This window comes from Mastacembelus armatus, chromosome 24 (genome assembly GCF_900324485.2).
Source record: "Mastacembelus armatus chromosome 24, fMasArm1.2, whole genome shotgun sequence".
In the NCBI taxonomy this organism is placed as follows: domain Eukaryota; kingdom Metazoa; phylum Chordata; class Actinopteri; order Synbranchiformes; family Mastacembelidae; genus Mastacembelus; species Mastacembelus armatus.
Genome location: NC_046656.1, coordinates 9,283,370 through 9,302,598, shown reverse-complemented (window position 1 = coordinate 9,302,598; position 19,229 = coordinate 9,283,370). Strand labels below are relative to the sequence as shown.

Genomic DNA, 19,229 nt, shown 5'->3' with positions numbered 1-19,229 from the left:
ACCTGGAGGAGCTAGGTCCTAATTCCCTAACTGCCAAAGATTCACACTTCTGAGGTGTTCTGCACTAAAACGCTGGCTGGTCTGGATCTCAGATGGGGCCAAGCTTCAAGATAATTTTCTGGTAGAGACAATTCAGTACAACTTAGGGAAGTGGAAGTGCAGTTTATCTAGTTCAGTGGCTCATTGACAATAGCTGTTGAAGGCAGAAAGTGTTATTTGTTCACTCTCTGTTTCCCCAGACAGTTCAGGGATTCAAACCACTGAGCTTTCCACTTATAAGCATGCGCTCTTTACTGCTGTCCCTGCTGTCGGAAACTGAAGTTTAAAGTTTTAGCAAGGGAAATGTTGGCAGCGTAAGCTGTCATTTCCTACTCATTTCCTCTAAAATGTAGACTTAACAAGAACATTTAATAGAGCCATTTAATAATTTCTGCTGAGGAATGTGGTGTCTTAGGTGGTGGCGGTTGAATTTCATTTTTTGTTAAATTGCCTTTTAGTGCTATGGTCTTGAATGGTGCTTCACATGAATGCTCGCATTATAAATCTTTTTATTTTCATACAGTATACTTTATTCAGTCTGTAAATGGAAATTCTCGTCCTGCCCTATCTTTGGGGTGCTAGGTCAACCAGCTATATCTTGCTCAAGGGCTCTTTGGAGCACACAGGGAATCAAACATGAGACCCTTCAGTCTGAGGATGACCCCCATTGCAGCATGGCTGTGCCAAAGTCAATAAATCATGCTCATGCACTGGAGGGCAAGACCTAAATGTGGTTGCTTTGTTGCTTCATGTGGGGTGGGGGGTGGGAGGGGGGAGGGGGGGTGGGGTTAAGATGCAAATCCAGCCTCAGAGCTTCTCTATGGTAATGATGGGCAGGACAAAATTCAAAATGTGCCCAGCATCACCATGGTTACAGGAGTGATGTCATGATCCCTGCTGCTCTCTGTAGCGGAGGATGCAACTACATAAGCACATGCCATGGCAGCTTTTTATAGTGGAGGCCAGCTCGCAAACTTCTCCATGATAAATCACTGTCATTGTAGCCAGTCCTCTCGCTCTCTCCCACATTGTCTCCTGTCTCTCGCTCTCGTTTAATTCTCTCGGTCTCTTTTTCACTCTCTCATTGCCGTTCTGTCTCTCTTATTGATGTCTATATCTCTGGATCTGTTCTCCAGCTTGGCCATGCGCTCTAAGCCGGTGGTGTTGAAAGAGATGGATGCTCACTGCCCTCAGTAATCTCTGCAGCAGCCATTTAGATAATTAAGTCTCTATTCTTGCACTTGCTGCATGTCCCACTACCAAAGGTGAACTGGCCAGATGCATATTAATACATCAACACAAACATGTCACAGTAATTATAATGATGCAGTGTGTGCCTATGTTTGTATATGGGCTGGTGTGCATAGCTGTTTGTTTATTTGTGTGTGTGTGTGTGTGTGTGTGTGTGTGAGAGAGAGAGAGAGAGGGAGAGATCAGCACTGAGAGCTGTTTGGCTGTTTGTTTTGATGCCGTTGTTGGTTTTTGGTGCGAGAACAGAGAAATTTGCAAAAGGATGCAGCGGGGAGAGAATAGGCGTCAGCTGCCATGGGCCATAGAGAATACGCACACACACGCACACATACACACACACACAACAACACAGCGCCATGATTGGCGTCTGGAAATCTGCTGCTCCCACACCTCGTATGAAAAGCAGGAAGAAAGGCTGGATGGGAAAGTGTGCACACAAGTCCCAGGGTTTTTCTCTAGCTTCGTGTTGTGTTGTTGTGATAGCATGGCGTTTTGTTGAAAGTCTGTGTTTTAATTAACTGAGCAGCAGTGTGCAGGGTTGGAGGTAACTGCTTTTCTTTTCTTCAGGCTAATCACAGGCATGGGATACTGACAACCCAGCACAGGCAGGGTGTTACTAAATTGGTCATTGCAGTATTTCATAACGCCATGATCGTTCCTGTCTGCACTGATGCCAGTGAGAGCTCACATTTTAGGTCAGAAGAGTAACTGTCAGCCCATGCTGTTTTTATCATGCAGAAGTAAAAACAGAGCCTACATTACAAAAAAAAGATTGGACACTTTTGCATCATCCCCACAAAAATGCACATACAGTCCACACGCGCACATGCGGCTATTTTTCAGATTGGAAGAATGTTTTACTTATTAACGCTCTGCTAAAAGAATTGTGCACTGAGAGTGAGATTTGCTGTCAGTAGTGCAGATATGTGTATCTTGAGAAGACATAACCCTCAGCTTCTTTCCTTTTTTATTTCTCATTTCTCTTTTAAACCTAATACACCTCATCCCCTTATTATTCAATTTTTATCTATGTTGAATGATTTGGCCTTTGCTTGCATGCTTTATCAAAGAGAAGATGATCAGGAAGTGTCTGTCTCTAGCCAAATGAGGTTGTGTGTGCATGTCACCCACTAGTGTTTCATCCATCAGTGTGTCAGATTTATGTAAAAAGTGCCATCTCTCACTATCAACTCAAACGAAACCGCCTTGGAAATCCTAATAGGCAGGTGACATAAGGAAATGCTGGGTGCAAGATTCAGATTAAATCTGCTCAGAATGACTGGCAATTACACTGTGGTTCAGCTTTATTTGTGTGTCCTGTACCACTATCTGTTCAAAACCAGACTGCATGCCTCTAATATTCTGATAAAACAGAAGCCGTTCCTGGACTGAGTGGTACCTAAGCTGCTTGGCTCTGTTTTGAAACATTCTATGTTTTTATGATACACTGCTGACTGCACTGTGTCTCAGGATTCCACTCAGACCACTAATGAGCTATTCAAATTGTGGCAAAGTACTAATTCCCCTCAAACCACTGGGATTAATTGGACCTATTTATGCTAAGAATCAATCCTAACAATAGGCTTGTTGCCTTCTATGCCAGCAGGTAGCTGCATTCATTTCTGCTCCTTATCCCTGAAGATTCCCTCTTTGTCTTTCTCCCTACAAGCCCCAAACCTCATCTCCACACACACTCCTATTTGCTTTTGTATAGTGGTGAGGACAGTCTTTGGCATAACACATTTGTAACCCAATTCTTACCTATCACTAACTAAATGCCTAATCCCAACCAGAAATTCTGTCTCGGGCCTTAAAATCAACACTGAACCCTTTGAAAGTGTGAGGATCAGCCATAGTGGCTTCACAATGTAGAAATGTCTAATGGAGTCAAATGTGTCCACACAATCACAGACAGGCATGCACACACACACACACACAGATATACACACAAACTGTGTCTGAACTTTTCGTTTTGCTGTGCTTGCCTTCCCTCCAGCTTCTGCTCTGTTGTTCTTGTATCTTTTCCTTTTTCTGGAACATCAATGAGGTCTCTCTAGCATCACATCCTTAAGAAGCAAAGCTAAAAATACCCAGGAAACCCATGTTCTTTTCTGGTTCTTTCCAGTCTGCTTCATCAATCAATACTTTTAAAAAGAAAAAAAAAATCCTATGATGCTGGAAAGAATAATCTCCATGTAATGAAAGTATTTACTCTCCACCATACAATTCAGAATCCTTTACCCTGCCTGCTCATTGACTATTTAATAACCTGTATTGTGCAATGCACTTGTGTATGCTTATCTGTATAAGTAAGCGTTTATGTATGACCATGACACATGCACCATCTAAATTGAGACAGTGACTTCATCACCTGGTGCATCTTTGGCGGTGCAAACTCTAGCTGAGGAGGAGGATTTTATGGAGCTTGAGTCTCTTGCTCGTGTTGCTCCGGGCTATTCTTGTACCAACAGTCTCTCCCATTATTTAAATATCAGGATGAATACCTCTGTTTTCCTGGAGGAACTGTCAGCACATTTACTTGTGTGCGGTTGTGTTGTTGGACTATATATGTGAGGTGCGCATGACCAAGCCTGTGCAGCTGTGAGTCACAGTGTGTGTGTGTGTGTGTGTGTGTGTGTGTGTATTTTAGTGGTTGTCTGTCCCCGCCTCCCACAGGGCCGCTCATTTACACCAATATCATGTCCTCATAAAGTTACAGCATACTTACTTTCCCCAGCCCTCATTTGTACCATGCAGACTTGCTGATGGATGAATTGATTATTAGCACAGACTTGTGAGTGTAGCAGGTGCGTGCGTGCGTGCGTGCGTGCGTGCGTGTGTGTGTGTGCGTGTGTGTGTGTGTGTGTGCGTGTGTGTGTGTGTGTGTGTGTGAGTGGTGAAAGCTAGGCTGTCACTGGGTCAATAGAAGTAAACACTACTACAGATTGGAAATGGAGCCTTTCCTCTTGGGAAGTATCTGTAGCAGGCGGAATGGCTGGGGGCATTAAACGCAGGGCAAAATGTGCCAGTAAAGCAAACATCACACCCCAGAACAGAAGTATGACACCCCATCCCACCCTGATCCCATCCTTAACACCCATCTCTCTATTTCAGGCAGCACACACACACTTTACTGCTGTTTATATCTCATTTGCTCGCTCACTCACCCCATCTCCCCATCACTGCCACATTCTGTCCATCTGTTATACACACTCTTTCCTCACGTCTGTCTGCGACTCCTTTGCATATTCCCATGTGGCTTTGTTAACACAGCTCTGTCACACACACCCGACATGCTGCTTGCCACCTCGGAGTGACAGATGCTGTTCTTTAGGGTGTGTCTCACGTTTCAACCTGACAGACAACTCCTTATTTTAGCTAATTACTTCGCTGTTGCTCTGGAACTAAAGTTATCAAAGCCTCCTGATGGGCTTCTGTGTGGACTTACAACTCACACAAGAACATGGTGCGTTTCTCCATGGAGATATCACTGAGGTCCGCTACAATTGGCCTTACGCACGTACATGGCACACGCCCACGCAAACCCGCACAGGCTTATTGCCTTTTTTTTTTTTTTTTTTTTTTTAATGTGTGTGTACCCAGCAGCACCTTCTCACTTTTCTGTCTCAGTTGCACATGCATTTGGAACATTGTATGCTGGGTGCAATTTGGATTCTAACGCATCAGCAGCGCTAGAATAGCTGTTTGGTTTTTCTTTTCTTTTTTTTTAAGCAACCAACACACTCTGCCTCCACTGCAGCTGACTGCTTTTAACTCATGACATGACTGACAACACAATGGAGATGCCAGTCAACCAGTCAGTCAGCTCATTAGGTTTGATTGCTGACATGGTATTTTTTACTTTCTTCCTCTACTCCTGTGTTCCTATTGGAAACCAGAACCTTTTGGTTGCTATTTGGGTTTCGAGAGGATTAGTGACTTTAATCATTTGTTTAGATTCTCATCTCCCAGTAAAGGATTCTCAGTCATCAGCTGTTATTTTAAGAAGGAGCTGGAGTCAGAAAATAGCATTTGGCGTGGGAAACTCTTTTGCCTTCAGGTAAGATTATTAACATGCTGACAGGATTGCAGGAGCTGAAGAGCCTCATTAATTGCTGTAGGATATGACTGAAATGCTTTCATTAGTTTGTTATAAAATTAAAACGGCTTTCAAAACTTAACATGCAAGCCTCGCAGCAGAGGTTATCATCTCGCCTCTGAAAGACCTTTGTCTTATTCAGAGCTGACAGTGACTTCATTGGATGTGAAAGAAAATGGGCAAATCTTTATTGGCACCTTCTCCCTAGAGCGGTGCAGCGCTGAGCAAAGTGTCATTGGAGATGTGATGTATTTAAGTGTTTATCTGGTCTGGCAGAGTCCACAGGTGTGTTGGGTGTTGGTTTCCACAGGCACCTCTGAGAGTGAGATTTCTTTTATCACCTCCCCATGCTTCATAAAAACAGAGCACACGCTCTCAGCCTTGAGGTGATGTGAGCACATATGCTGCCACACACACACAGACACACACAGACACACACATGCTTTGCTGAAACGTAGTTGTGAAGGGAATTTAAGTCTCTGTAATTAGTAGCTTAAATTCTTATGTTCACCAAGGACCATAAATGCAGTGGGATTTGTCTCGGTGACACTCGTTCTGCAGGGATCAGTTGCCAGCCTCCGGTTACACAGTACATACTGACATGCATAGTGTAAGGATGACAGGAATTCACTTAGAGGATTGTGCACATATTGAAATGTAGTGCCAAGATTCTGCAAATGCCACATGGGTAAGTGAGTGATAGAATTCGAAATATGGTGATGTGAGAGGTTCCACAAAAACAACAGTGTTTAGACACTTTGTAAAACAAACAGCATTTACATTTAATAATGAAGATGGGTTTAAGGATGTCGCATTATACTGTATATCATAATAACTGAGGTATCAAAAGCTGCCCCTTTCTGTATCTCTGTTTAGGACATTTGTGGGAAATGTCAAAGAGCAGGAGCACATTAAATATTTTATAGTGGATGTATTCCAGGTTCAAGGTTACTGGCTGGAAAAAAAAAAAGCTTAGTATTGACTCTTGTTCCTTTTATACCCCGTTTGCCTCTTTAAACCGACATACTCACATGTCTAGAAGGAGTGTTTATTTGAAATTTGGCTCAGCAAATGGCAGCTTTTTATTTTAAAATACATCTCAGATATTTCTGTTAACAATATTCACACTAAAAAATCTGGTTTATGGCAGCCATAATGAAACAGATATTTGTAAATATACAGAATGTACCTTCGATTGTCAGACTTTCAATTATGGTAAATAACACCAATGATCTAGCGTAGTCCAGTTCCAATTCATTGTATCAAAATGTACCAGTCTGCTGGAGGTGAACTGTAATAATATCAGAACAAAAACTATTAAACATACTAAATACAAATACATACTAAATACAAATACAAATACGCTATAATAAATGTGTTACAGCTTTATAAGTATTTGCACCATGGAGTATGTAGTATGTTGACATTAAATGCAGGCATTTAATTCAGTGCCTTGTTTTTCAAATCACTTTGTATATTACAACATAAATAAATATAATATGAAATGGCATATTGTGTGACAGTATATTGTAAACATCCAGTACAAAGTGATAGACTTTTCTTCTATTCTACTGTCTGTCTGACTTCCACAAGTTGTTTTAGTTGCCCTTCCTTAACCGCTAACCCTAAACTGTGGGCGCTGTACATTTGCATTACTTGTAGGTAGTGTTTTTTTTTTTTTCATGTACTTTACTATTTAACTGCATTTTCCTTAGTTACAATTAAAAACGACTGAGGGAAGAAAGAGAGAAGATGGGAAAATAGTCTGTTACTGGATTAAAGACAGTGTGTGTGATCAAGGCTTCCTCATTTTTATACATGGCACATGTCCTGGACCATTAGGCCTCCATGCCAAGCCACCCTTATTTAACATTTCGTGTGGAAATACCATGCACTGTACTTTTATATTATTCTTTTCCCTTGCATATTGCAGCCTCGCTCAAGGTTATTCCACAAAGCTGTCTTGTGTGGGCCTTTGCAAACTTAGCTCAGTGCCTTTTTTTGCATAATCTAATGGATTTGTTCTTCAGTGCGTCCTTGTTTCTGGAGATTTATAGGAAGACAGTACTGGGAAGACAAAATACTAGTCTGCTTTTGTTGTAAATCATAAACCTGTCTAGCCTTGAGAGCACAGTGAATGCAGAGCGGCATGTATCCACTTGACATCAGCCAGAAATAAAGTTGGAGGAATTGTGAATGTAAATTCCTCTAATTCAGACTTTTTTTTGAAAATAATATCCCTCATTTTCTCTCTGTGTCTCTCTTCCTATATTTATATGAAGAGATCTTCTGGCTGTCCTCTTATTTCTCAGTTGAGGTGTGAAGCTCATGAGATAAAAAACTATTACCTGGCACTCTGCCCTTGTGAACTAGAACCTTGTTACTCTCTGTCTCATATATATTTAGAAATAATACAAGCTCATTTTGTCTGGAAATTTGAGGTTGTTAAAAGGGGTTACTGTTGAGAGAGAGAGGGAGAGCGAGAGAAAGGTTACTGCAGATAACGTGAGAAAGAAAGATGGTTTGAAAGCTTTTGCCCTGAAGCTTTCAGTTGTTTCTGTCTGCCTCTATCACCGTTGTATCAGTTTGCTGTGTTTGGGCAGAGCAGACTTCTTGTATCGAAGAGAAATAAATGTAGGTGGTGGGCTTGATATGGGCATAAAATGCATAAAGAAAAAGAATGAATGGGTGTAGAACAGGGAAAAATACAAAGGAAGAAATGGTGAGTGTTTTATTAGGTGAATAAATGCAACAGCTAAAGGTACAGTAGGGCCAGTGCTCCCACCACAGGCTGTGTGGAGTATCACTTGCATCTAACCTTTCATTTCCAGCAGCCTATTTACATTCACATATACTATGCTGTGGTTTTCAACACGTGTGCTCTCGTTACACTGCCAAAACACTGCGTGCATATACAGTCCTTTAGCTGTAGTAAGTACTGCTTTTGTGCACACATGCAGATACACACACAGAAGCTGGCATTTCAAGGCGTTCGCTCCTCTGTGAGGCGAAGAAACAGCGTGACAGACCACAGCGTGCAGAATAAAGACTTATCATCTGCCGTCATTCTCTCCTCACAGACCAGGGGATTTTGCATGGGGCTTGCTGAACCTGGTTTGAGGTTGTTATTTATTTATTTCATCTGTTATCAAGGGTTTGGAAAGCATAACATGCCTTTGGTGAGGACGACTACAATCCACCACAAACCCCAGAGTGATGGATTTCACAACTTAGATCCTGTACTGCTTTGATTTATGATATAATATAGAGTGATGCGCTGCTTATGCTACACAATAGCTCCATACCCCATACTGATGTAATTCCAGCTCGCTGTCGCCTGTGCTTGAAAAGGGGAGAACTCTGAAACGCACTTCAAGGGCAATCTGATTGAATTAACCAGCCATTAGATGTATGAGATGAGCTGTAATTACAGGGGTATTTATCTGTTCAGATGAATGAGTTTTGACCACAAGGTCATGATACTGCTGCGCTGTCCTCAGGACAAGTTGACAGAACGTGTACCTGTTCACGTCTGTTTTAACCCCTCATTGTTGAGCCTGCAATAAACATTAACAAATTGTGGTCCTTATGGTGTTGGCACTAATGCGGTTTTTTTTTATAGACCTCCTCAGCAGTGCTCATTTCTCTCTGTCTTGTCACAGCCCTTGTTAATGACTGGCAGAATAGGAATTAGAGGCAACAAACGAGCTGCGGTGTGTTCATGTCAGTCAGGTGCATTGGGAGCAGATGCTCAGAGCATTTACACCTTCATGTCAACCTGTTCCCTCCTTCTTCACTTGGTATTTTGTTCTTTCTTTTTCCTCTGGGCTTTTTTTTTTTCTGTCTTTGAAACCCTGCCTCTGTGTCTGTATCTCTTACTGCCATTTGCATATCTTTAATAAAAACATCAAATCTGACCCATACCCACCTTCTTTCCATTTCCTGCAGGCCTGCCCTCATTGTTCCCTCTGAGAGGAAGTGATGTCACGCCACCACCAACGCTTTGAGAGGGACTACCGGGGCCCCTGGGAGCGGAGAGGAGACATCCGTCCTTCTGGCCTCCACAATGGAGGAGCCAATCATAGCTGTGCTTCTGCCGTTGTCAATGGCAACAACCGTCCAGGGCTCCTTCCTCTCCCAGTCATCCCCTCCCTCCTCCCTACCCCAGTTACAGTTGCCGTGACAACATCCAGCAGCGACATAGCGGTCAAACGAGGCATCACGGCAGCAGGATCGATGGCTCCGGCGTCGGCCAAGGTAAGAGCCTCATCCAAATGGATGTGGCATGGGGAATAGGATAGCTGCTTCCTGTGACTCGTTTCTTCCTGCACTGTCAAGTTTCATTGTAGTCTTTGTCTCCCTGTGTCAACTTCTTAATCTATGAAGACTCCCCAAGTGGACATAATGTCCAACTTCATGCTTTTAAGGCTTTCCAGCTTCCTCCTCCCTCACCGTTGTCCACCTCTCCAAATGTTCCTGCACTGTCCAACTAACTGGAATGTCTGAGTTTATGGTTCAACTGTTTAAGCTTTTCAAGCATCTCTTCTCCCTTCATCTCTGTTGTCTCTTGCACTCTCCACCTTTATCCTTCACTCTAGTTCTGGTGCTCACTCCCTACCCTCTCTGTCCAGTGACCCATTCTTGCCAAACCATTTTCCTTCCATCTTAATTTTCCCTCTCTGGCAAATGGCGGGCTCCTGCCATTGCAGCCTTAATAATTTTCTTCTTTCATTATGTAAATGACCTCTGACAGTCATGGGTACTGCTGTTAGAGGTGGTGCTTCTCTTTTACAACGAAGGCATAATCTGGTCACCGTAACCATGATATCTGATCACCAACTTTTAGTGAGGACTCATGTAACAGAAACGGCATTTTTTTGTTGTGGTTTTGGTGTATATTTTGCTAATTTGACTATCATATTTGCGCCGTGTTCAGACTTTCTGTAGAAAACTGCAGCTTGGAAATGTCAGAGCTGTACAGTAGCTGTGCAGTAAGTGTATCCCACCACCCTTGTCTGGGGATTTGCAAACTCTCTGGCTGTCAGCAGCGTGTGAAGAGAGGGGCCGTTTACCAAAAAAGAGCCTGTCCCCTGTCTCTGCTTCCATGGATACCATTCATCTTATTTCAACACTCCTCCTCACTATCAGATCATCTTCTTTAATTTAAACTTCTGCAGATCCATCTGGGCCTTTTTTTTCTCTGACACCTTATTGGTCTCTTGCTCTCGGTGGGGCCCGTGCTCTAAGAGCAGAGGTAAACAATGCTCTGGTAATTTAGCTCGTAAGTGCACATCATTAGATACCCTGCTGAATGCAGTGACCACAGACACAGTAAATCTGCTCTGGCACCGTGCTGGCCCCTCCTTTTGTGTGGCTGAATGATTACATACATCCTAACAAAGTCTCGCCAACTCCCACCGTAGCCATTGTTATCATTCAATGGCTGCCAGAGCAATTAGGTGCCTGCCTTGCACATGAGTGCACATTTGTTTAAAGGTACAGTAAATGTGGGAATGTGTGTGCGTCTATGCAGCAGATATTATGCAGATCCTTCCCTAGATGCCACTCTGTTAGCTTTATTCAGGGATTTAACTTTCTACTTTGTCTTGCCTTTGACAGTCCTTTGTAAGGCAGGCAATAGAGACCAGCAATGTTTAAAAAGGGAAATACCCAGAGTCTGGGCTCTGCTTTAATTACAACGTAGAAAAGATACAGGGACCTCAAGAGCTGGCCAACACCATAGGAGCCTGTCTTTCTGTCTTCTTCCTGGCTTTGTGCTGTCCTCAGTTGCTCTCTCTCTTTCTGTCATCTTCGATCAAAGCTGCTGGGGTTCACAAAGAGTCTGATGGACGGATGCAGCTCTCTCTCCGTGGTCCCTGTGTCTCTGCTCTGTCCATGGCTACACTAAAAAGCTGACAGCCCGTTATTGATCTCTACTGTTTGGAGACTCTCTCTTCATAAACACGGCAGCCCTAGTGCGGGCACAGTCCAATAGCTCGACATGTATAGGAGTGTTTGTATCTGAAAGTGATAGCCCTGCACTTATTGCACTCTGCAATAAAACCATAACTGGAATAATCTTTCACCTCAATGTGGAATTAGTTGCAGAACAGTGTATAGTATCGTGTAACTTTGATGGTTTGTTACAGACAACCTGTCTTTATACTGTTTTCTTCTTTAATTACTATATAAAGAGTAATCTCGCATGATAATGCTTTGTATGTATGTGTGTGCGCGTGCAGGTGTGCATACATGTGGATGTGTGTGTGAGTGGGTGGGTGCGCACACGCATGTGTGTGTGTGTTGGTGTTCATATGTGTGAATGTGTGTAGGACAAATGCTGAGAATTGAGAAATACCATCTGGCCACATTGTCCATCCTGATGTAAAGCTAACCACATGGAACAGTGGACTATAGTTAATTTAGAGCTACACTTTGGTATCCCCGACTGGGCCATTGATTAATTTTCATGTATTTTTGTGCCATTGTCACAGATGTATAGTCACTGCACACACTAAATCCATGTTGTTAATAACCAGAGTTATTTTTGGCTCCTGGTGATGAACTGGAGTTGTATATGGAAGCAATGGAAAAACACACTCAGGCCAGTCTGAATATCTGGGTGCTGTATCCTCCAGTCAAAAATCTCATATTATTGAAAAAGAGAACGACACTCCTTTATGTGTGTGTTTAATCACACTATGGTCTGTCAGCACACTGAAGAAGGGCTGCTACCTGAAATGTTTGTGCTTTGTTAAAGTGTAGTTTTATAGTTGGAGACCTGTCCTGTTTTCAGATTGCAGGAGTTTTATAAAGTCCTATCATTTTTTTTTATGCCAATTTTTCCAAGTGATAGTATCATCCACAGCACCATATCATATCCACACAGTTTACCTTTCACTCATCAGCTTCACCTAGCCTACTTATTCTGTACTCACTTTACTAAGCAATAATTCAATGGGCTTCTTTCAGGTGAAGTCATCACATGTTGTAGCTTGTTGGATTTGCAAAAGAGAACGATACCTTCCAGCTTTATTGGAAGTGTGATAGCAGCTAATGTTAGGCCAACAAAACAGATCTACAGTGTAACTAACATCTCATTATAATGTGACTGATGTTTTTGCCATCCTACGGCTATAGAGGTTTGTGTTCATTATCACCATGGTGAGACGTGAAAACATAGACTTGTTTAAAACAGTACACATTAATGTTAATGTTTAATCTTTCTACTTCCCTTGTGTTGAAATAAGACTTAAGTAATAAGTGTCATCTATGACCATTATCTGTTAGTGGGCACTGTCATGTATATACACTCACTTTCTCATGCTGTGTTGGGCTAAATGTTTGCACATTTATATTACAGCCAGTTATTGAGCATAAATAAGGATTTTGTAGGCTTAAACATAGGCCAAAGCTGGAGATTTATCTGGTACCAGAGAATATTACTCAGAAAGTACCTTCCCACAGAAGCCTACTGAAACATGGATTTTCCTGCATGGTCTAATCCCTTAATATGAATTTTTTAATCCATCTTTCCCTGATACTGAATTGCAGTAGTGCTGGATTTTGTATGTCTCCACCCAACCCTTATGTAACATAAATGCAGGAGTTATAGTTGATGTTAAAGGCATATATATATATATATAAACCTTTAACATCAACTATAACCCCTGCATTTTATATATATATATATATACATATATATATATATATATATATGTATGTGTATAAAACAAACTAGTGCTCTTAGATTTACATTGATTTGCTATCACTGCTTTTTTGATTCATTCTGTTTACATCTTGTTCAGTTCTTTGATGAGGTGTTTGTTTCTAGGGTTTTGGTTCAGATTTACGGTGCAGCCTCGCTTAATCAGCTATTTAAGACTGTATACACCTTATTAGTTTATTGTTGGAAACAAACTCTAAGTAAACTAGTATTCTTCAAAAAGTGAAATTTGTTAATCATGTGTTTAAATATAGGTTTGTGTGGCTCATATAGTGTCATAAGAAGATATTTTTCTCATTGGCAAGACTCATTGTTTCACTTCCTTCCATCTTGTTTATCTGGTCTAGGTAGTAATGTCTCAAAAACAGTGATAAAGGATGATCAATACTTCAAAGTCAATCATGAGTTGAGATGAGTTGTCCTTTTGGCTTCATGTCATTTTACGAAAACCAAATGTAAACAATAAATATGGATGAGCGAACTTGATATTTGTTTTAATTTTTTTATATTCATTAATCACTATCCTCGAGTGTTACTGCGGCTTCAGCTATAATACCCACACTACTGCTGTTTCATCTTCAGCTGCTAAGGATTCAATGCATTAACCGCAGTCCTTTCAGGTAGTTTTCCGCAGCAAGGTCAAATGAAGCATTCTGCTCTTCCAATCCCATTTTGGCAGAAACAGCTATACATCAATTTCTTTTGAATGACTTATTTGCCGTAGTCTCTTTTTCTTGGAAAAGATGTGATCATTCTGTGACAGATTTCAGCACCTGGCAGAGATTATTTGAAAATACTACAGTGTATTCAGTGCGTGCGTTTCTAAACTATGAAATTTGAAAGCATTGTAATTCTGTTATGGTCTTGATTTTGGTAAGTCCTGTTGTTAAAGTGTATTTTCAGCTATTTTCTAAAGTAACCATTATGGAAAAAAAAAAAAAAAATCCCAATTTCCAAGTATTGACAGCACCAATCAATAGAACCCGTCTTGAAACGAAATCACACATTGTATCGTGTTGGACATTGATTACAGTCAGGTCAGCTAGCCAATGGATTGAAGCAGACCTCATACTGTGGCAAACACAACATGGTATCCAGAGAACAGCAGGTGTCGAGGCCTCACTCTGACACGATCAAAAAGACAAAGAAAACTCACAAAAAGCATGTCTTGTCTGGTTTTTTTTTTTTTTCTTTCTTTCTAAAACCAGTTTTGAGGCTTTTTTTCCCCCCTATTTCCTGGTATGTGAGTGACAAGGCAAACAAAGTACGATGAAATATATTCTGGTCAGCTTTGAAGCATTCAGTATTTTTAAGGCAACTGTGGTATCGGCATGTGACTTGACAGCTGTGATTGAACTGTGCCTCACCTGTGTAGTGCATTAACAGTATTTTCTTCTTTTATTTAGTTTTTTTTTTATTATGTTGCTGGGCTTTTAAATTGGCATCAAGGGGGGGAAAAAAAATCTCCATTCAGGCATCACTGTTGCATCAGGGAGCTTGGTAATGAACAGACTGGAAGATTTCTGAAATCTCTGCATCTTCATTGAGGTTGAAGCTAAAAGGGGAAGGAGTCGTTTGAAAACTGGGATAACCTTGTGATGAGCCGCTGCGAAATGTATTGAATATGAGATGATTAAAGTTTAAGAAGGCAACACGCCAGGGAAGCTGGATGAGGGAGTCAGAACGGAGACATGAGGCGGCAGAGAGGGAGGGAGGGGTGAGCGGGTTATGGCACGTGAGAGTTTGTTTTTGAATTAGCCTCTGATAGAAAAATGAAACTACGATTCTTCTATCAAACAGTGGAACTCTTATCGCTTAGAGAACGCGAAACTTTACATTTCAGAAACAGGCGCACCTCACCACAGGGGCTTAAAGAAACATAGCTGCAAGAGGAATGATTGCTTCACAGCTTGAAATAATATCATTCTGATGATACATCTTGTTTGATAATATTGTTTATAGTTTACCAGAGATCTTGCAGTATAGAATCAACAATGCTAAGTTTTTTATTTATTTATTTATTTTTATTATTCCTGACATTTCAACTCAAATTAAAATTCTAAGTATACGTGCAGATTTCCTAAGCAGTGCAGGCATTCTGAGGTACCTTTATCTCCCGCTGATGAACAGCACGGTAAACAATCTACACACTCCGCTGGCTCCATTTGATTTATTAGCTTCTACTGTATGTGTGTCATCCCCTCACACACTTGCTGCACGCCATTTGCATTCACAGAGAAAATGTCACAAAATCCGGCTCTCAGAAGACAATTCATCAGACGTAGGCTGAACTGATTGATGAGAAATACTTTACATCACCATCACGGCTTTCATTTATTATCCATACACCATCATGTAAAACCTGAAGGCTGTTTCGTAGGTGAGTCGAGCGTCTCTTTATCTGACTTTCAGTGTTTGAACAGTTATGCAATTTTAAATATGTAGAGCCAGAGGTCTGCTTCACGTTTTATTCTTTCTAAGTGGTTAAGTGGTGCGTTTGTCAGAGTGTATTTTAGAGCTGGAAGTCAGCTGAGATGAACCTGTCAGCCTTTTCTGCCTTGTCTGTCCGGTCGAAATGTTCAGTTCAGAAGAAGACCGCCCCTCACGTGATATGCAGAGGGCAGCCCTCATGCATTAGACATGCCACTGTTAAACTTGCTGCTTCCTTTTTCCTTTCTCTGATTGGAGTTTTCCTCGCTGAGGCAACAGGCTTTAAATTCCTGGCATCATACTGTATGCCCACTGTTTCCAGAGAGTACACTTAGTAGCTTGTCAAGTTAGCTGTAAACACCTGATCTAAATTGGTCTGGCAGTTTATGAATTAAACGTCATCATTTTACTTTGCATTAGTCATGCATTAATTCTTTATAATCTTTTTTTTTTTTTTTCATAAATGCAAACATCATCATAATGTTTGTGAACAAACAAATCCGCTGCCAGGCATCGACAACAGTCATTATGAAACAGTGGATCTCAACGGAGCAAGGCACGGATTAAGCTGTGATTTTCCTTAAGATGATACATGGAAATTTTGAGTGTTAACGAGAAGCGGTGATTGTGTGTTTACTGGGAGCAATTTGCACCAGGGTCTAGATGCCTTGGCACCATGTGGGGAGAATTAAAGCTTTCCACTCGAATCAGACCAGGCTACGCTGCAGTGATTGCTAATCAGACACAGACCAGACCAAGACAGACAGACAGACAGACAGACAGACAGACACCTCAGCCATGAGGACTGCACACTGTCAAACTGACAGTGGAAACTGTCAGACTTTTTCCTTTCTTTTTACCTGAAATCTGATAGATTGAAAATGGGAGTCATGAATCTGATGACAGATTTATCAGAAATCTCATACCCTCATCGGTCAGGACACTGTCATCTTTTATCGGCTTCAGAAAATATTGACAGCAGTTGTCTTGATTTAAGAAAAGAAAAAATCGTATAAAAATGAAACGGTTGGCAGATGTGAGATGATAACAATGCAGCAGGTCAAAGAATAGGTGAATGCAAGTGTTATCTTTGTCTTGTCAATCTCACTGTGACAGGATGTTCCACAGGTTTCATCCAGTCCCTGTTCTCTCCAGGGTCTCCCATGTCTGTCTCCCTGTCTATAGAGGTAGAATCCCAAATGAGCTTTTGTACCAACAATGGAGCATAACATTTGTCCTTCCGACCACGTCTCTCCTTTAACAATTCTGAAAACCTGGAAGATTCTTCCTTCTCTCTTCCTTAGCCGTGCTGGATTTTAATCCTCTTGGAGAAAATAAAACAGAAGCAAAGACAGGTTATTGTGCTGGAAACCATGGGTATCCAAAAATAAGGGTCCTGGATTTGTCCAGCGTTAGTGTTAGTGACAGCGGGCTTTACCAAAGCCTGCATGAGAGGAGAACAGGGTCCAACAGGGCCTTGCTCTTTTTCTTCTGTGTTTTGTATGTGTGGGTGGGAATGGAAAGCAACCTCCTTAACACATACCGGCTGTCTTATGAGTCTGGCTCCAAACTGACGGCCTGATGGCTCAATCTAATAAGTCAGTCATTCAATATCAGATTCAGATCTCACTCTGCCTTGTGAAAGACGAGACGCTAGCCCCTTCTCTATTTATGTCACAGTGACTATGCATTATTAGTATGTGATACTGAAAGGGCTGAGGAGTGTGTTGTCATCCGATACTGTACATCTGCTCTCCCAGCAGTACACAGAGATCATTGTCTCGCTGGTCCTTAACTGAGCAGAAACTGTCGCGTTGGACGTCACTATGCAAACAAAGGTGTGCAGATACGTGTCAGATGCTTTTCCCTGCCTTCTGTCTCTCTCCTGTGCCTGCTGTTGCTTAGAGATGGTTTGGAAAATTGGGAGATTATTCTGCTCTCTGCAGCAGCTCAATTGAAAAAAGTTAACAAAATCTTAGATACCCCCTTCCCCATCTCCTTTTCTTCACAATTGTATTACTGTTTCTATCTAATTCTTAATCCCATCTCACTGCTTCCACCCCAGCCGCCAACCCTCCAGCCACTTCAAACAACCTCTAGTCTTTGTTGAAGCATAGATCCTCATTTCTACGTTAGCATTGCCTCCCTCTGAGCGTGCTTGTGTGAAATTGGATTGCTGATCCGTTGGCGCTGAGTGGCAGAGATGTAACATGGGATAGCAGCAACCGCATGCTCTGATGCTAGAGACAGCTGTCACAGGACGCCGAGGGATCACAGTTGATGCTTGACTCCTAGTCCTCGTCTCTTCAGGACTGGAAATGCTCTCAGCAAATCTCATGACAACATAAAGGAAAACACAGTTGAACAACAAACAGAAACATCCGAGACCGTGGTCAGGCACATTGCACTCCACAGCATGTGGAAGGTTGTCAGATTTGCTCGATTCGCTCAAGTGTCAAGGAGTCATTGTTGATCCCTGAGCAATTTGAAGTGGCTGTCATCTTAGATTTGCCATTATCATTTGTCATCCTTGCCACCACTGCATCTCACTCCTCCACTACCTCATCATAGGGTGAAAGGTCTGTGTCAAAGGGGAAAGAAAACATCACAAATATTTATCTTGTGATTATCTCACAGACCCTCTATTGGTCAAAAAGGTGGCTTGTAAGAAGATTGTAGTTTTGTTCCTGACTGGAATATGGTAGAATTCATGTCACTGGTTTCTAAGTGTGGGAATTTGCCAAAGCATCTGGATGCATACTGTGTTCAGATTGATTTATCAAAAGTATTTTTATGCATGTTTTATTGGCTGATTTCTCAAAACTGTACATTCAAATTCAGTGAACCCAAAAAAAAAAAAGTACACTCTGGCTCTGCTCTCTTGTTCAAGGCTGCCATTCATTTGTCTATGTAATTGAGCACATCATCAAATGAATGGATCAGCTCTCTAGCCCTTCAAAGACCCACACTTAGTATCAATATTCTCCTTCAAGTGTTAAATGAACCCCCTGCTGAGCCTAGCTGATTGTATGTCATTTGGTTTTCGTCTGGTGGGAAAAAAAAAAAAAATCTGCCAGCCTCTTTTCCCTTCCTCCATAGCCACCCCCCTATCTCTTTGTCTGTCCTGTTCCACAATTGCAGAATAAAGAGCTGTGGCATTTAAAAAGGTCCACATGTGGAGGGGTTGACATTCAAAGTGCTGCCACCTTAAGGTTAACTCCATACAAGAGGTGATGGTGAATGTAGGCTTTTAAAGCACCGGTCATGTCATGTGGAATATCAGATATAAGTGAAGAGGCAGATGGAACAGCATTTAAGACGCACAGTAAACAATACACTTCTCTCCAGTATGTCTGGGAGTAAGCCGAAAGGGAGAGAAGATGTCTGCCACTCCACTCAGCTTTGCCTCACACCTGTGGTATTAAGGTCTGCGGGTGCTTTCAGCATCAGTAACATGCAGCAAAAAAGGTTTTTCGAGTTTTGCTGGTGTACCGCCCAGGCTGCAGCATATGGGTGCAAATGAGTCTGCCTACAGAAAGAGTACTTCAAGTCAATTGCCCCCTGATGCTGCCTCAGAATGACCCTTGACTCAGTAAAACAGACACTTAGCACAGATATTGCAAAACAGACATTTATACTTTGTATTTGTAAAATGTGGAATAAAATTGTTTGCACTTTCTTTAA

The 19,229-nt window shown here is 41.7% G+C and overlaps 1 protein-coding gene across 2 annotated transcripts in view; it reads left to right on the top strand.

Moving 5' to 3' along the window:
• The window catches only part of klhl29 (kelch like family member 29), a 207,936-nt gene that overhangs the window by 51,797 nt on the left and 136,910 nt on the right, over positions 1-19,229 (top strand). For both annotated transcript variants that reach the window (XM_026319483.1, XM_026319484.1), the window contains one exon: positions 9,338-9,646. In XM_026319483.1, the coding sequence (XP_026175268.1) occupies positions 9,371-9,646 (276 nt within the window). In that variant the 5' untranslated portion in view covers positions 9,338-9,370. The remainder of the gene's footprint in view (positions 1-9,337; positions 9,647-19,229) is intronic.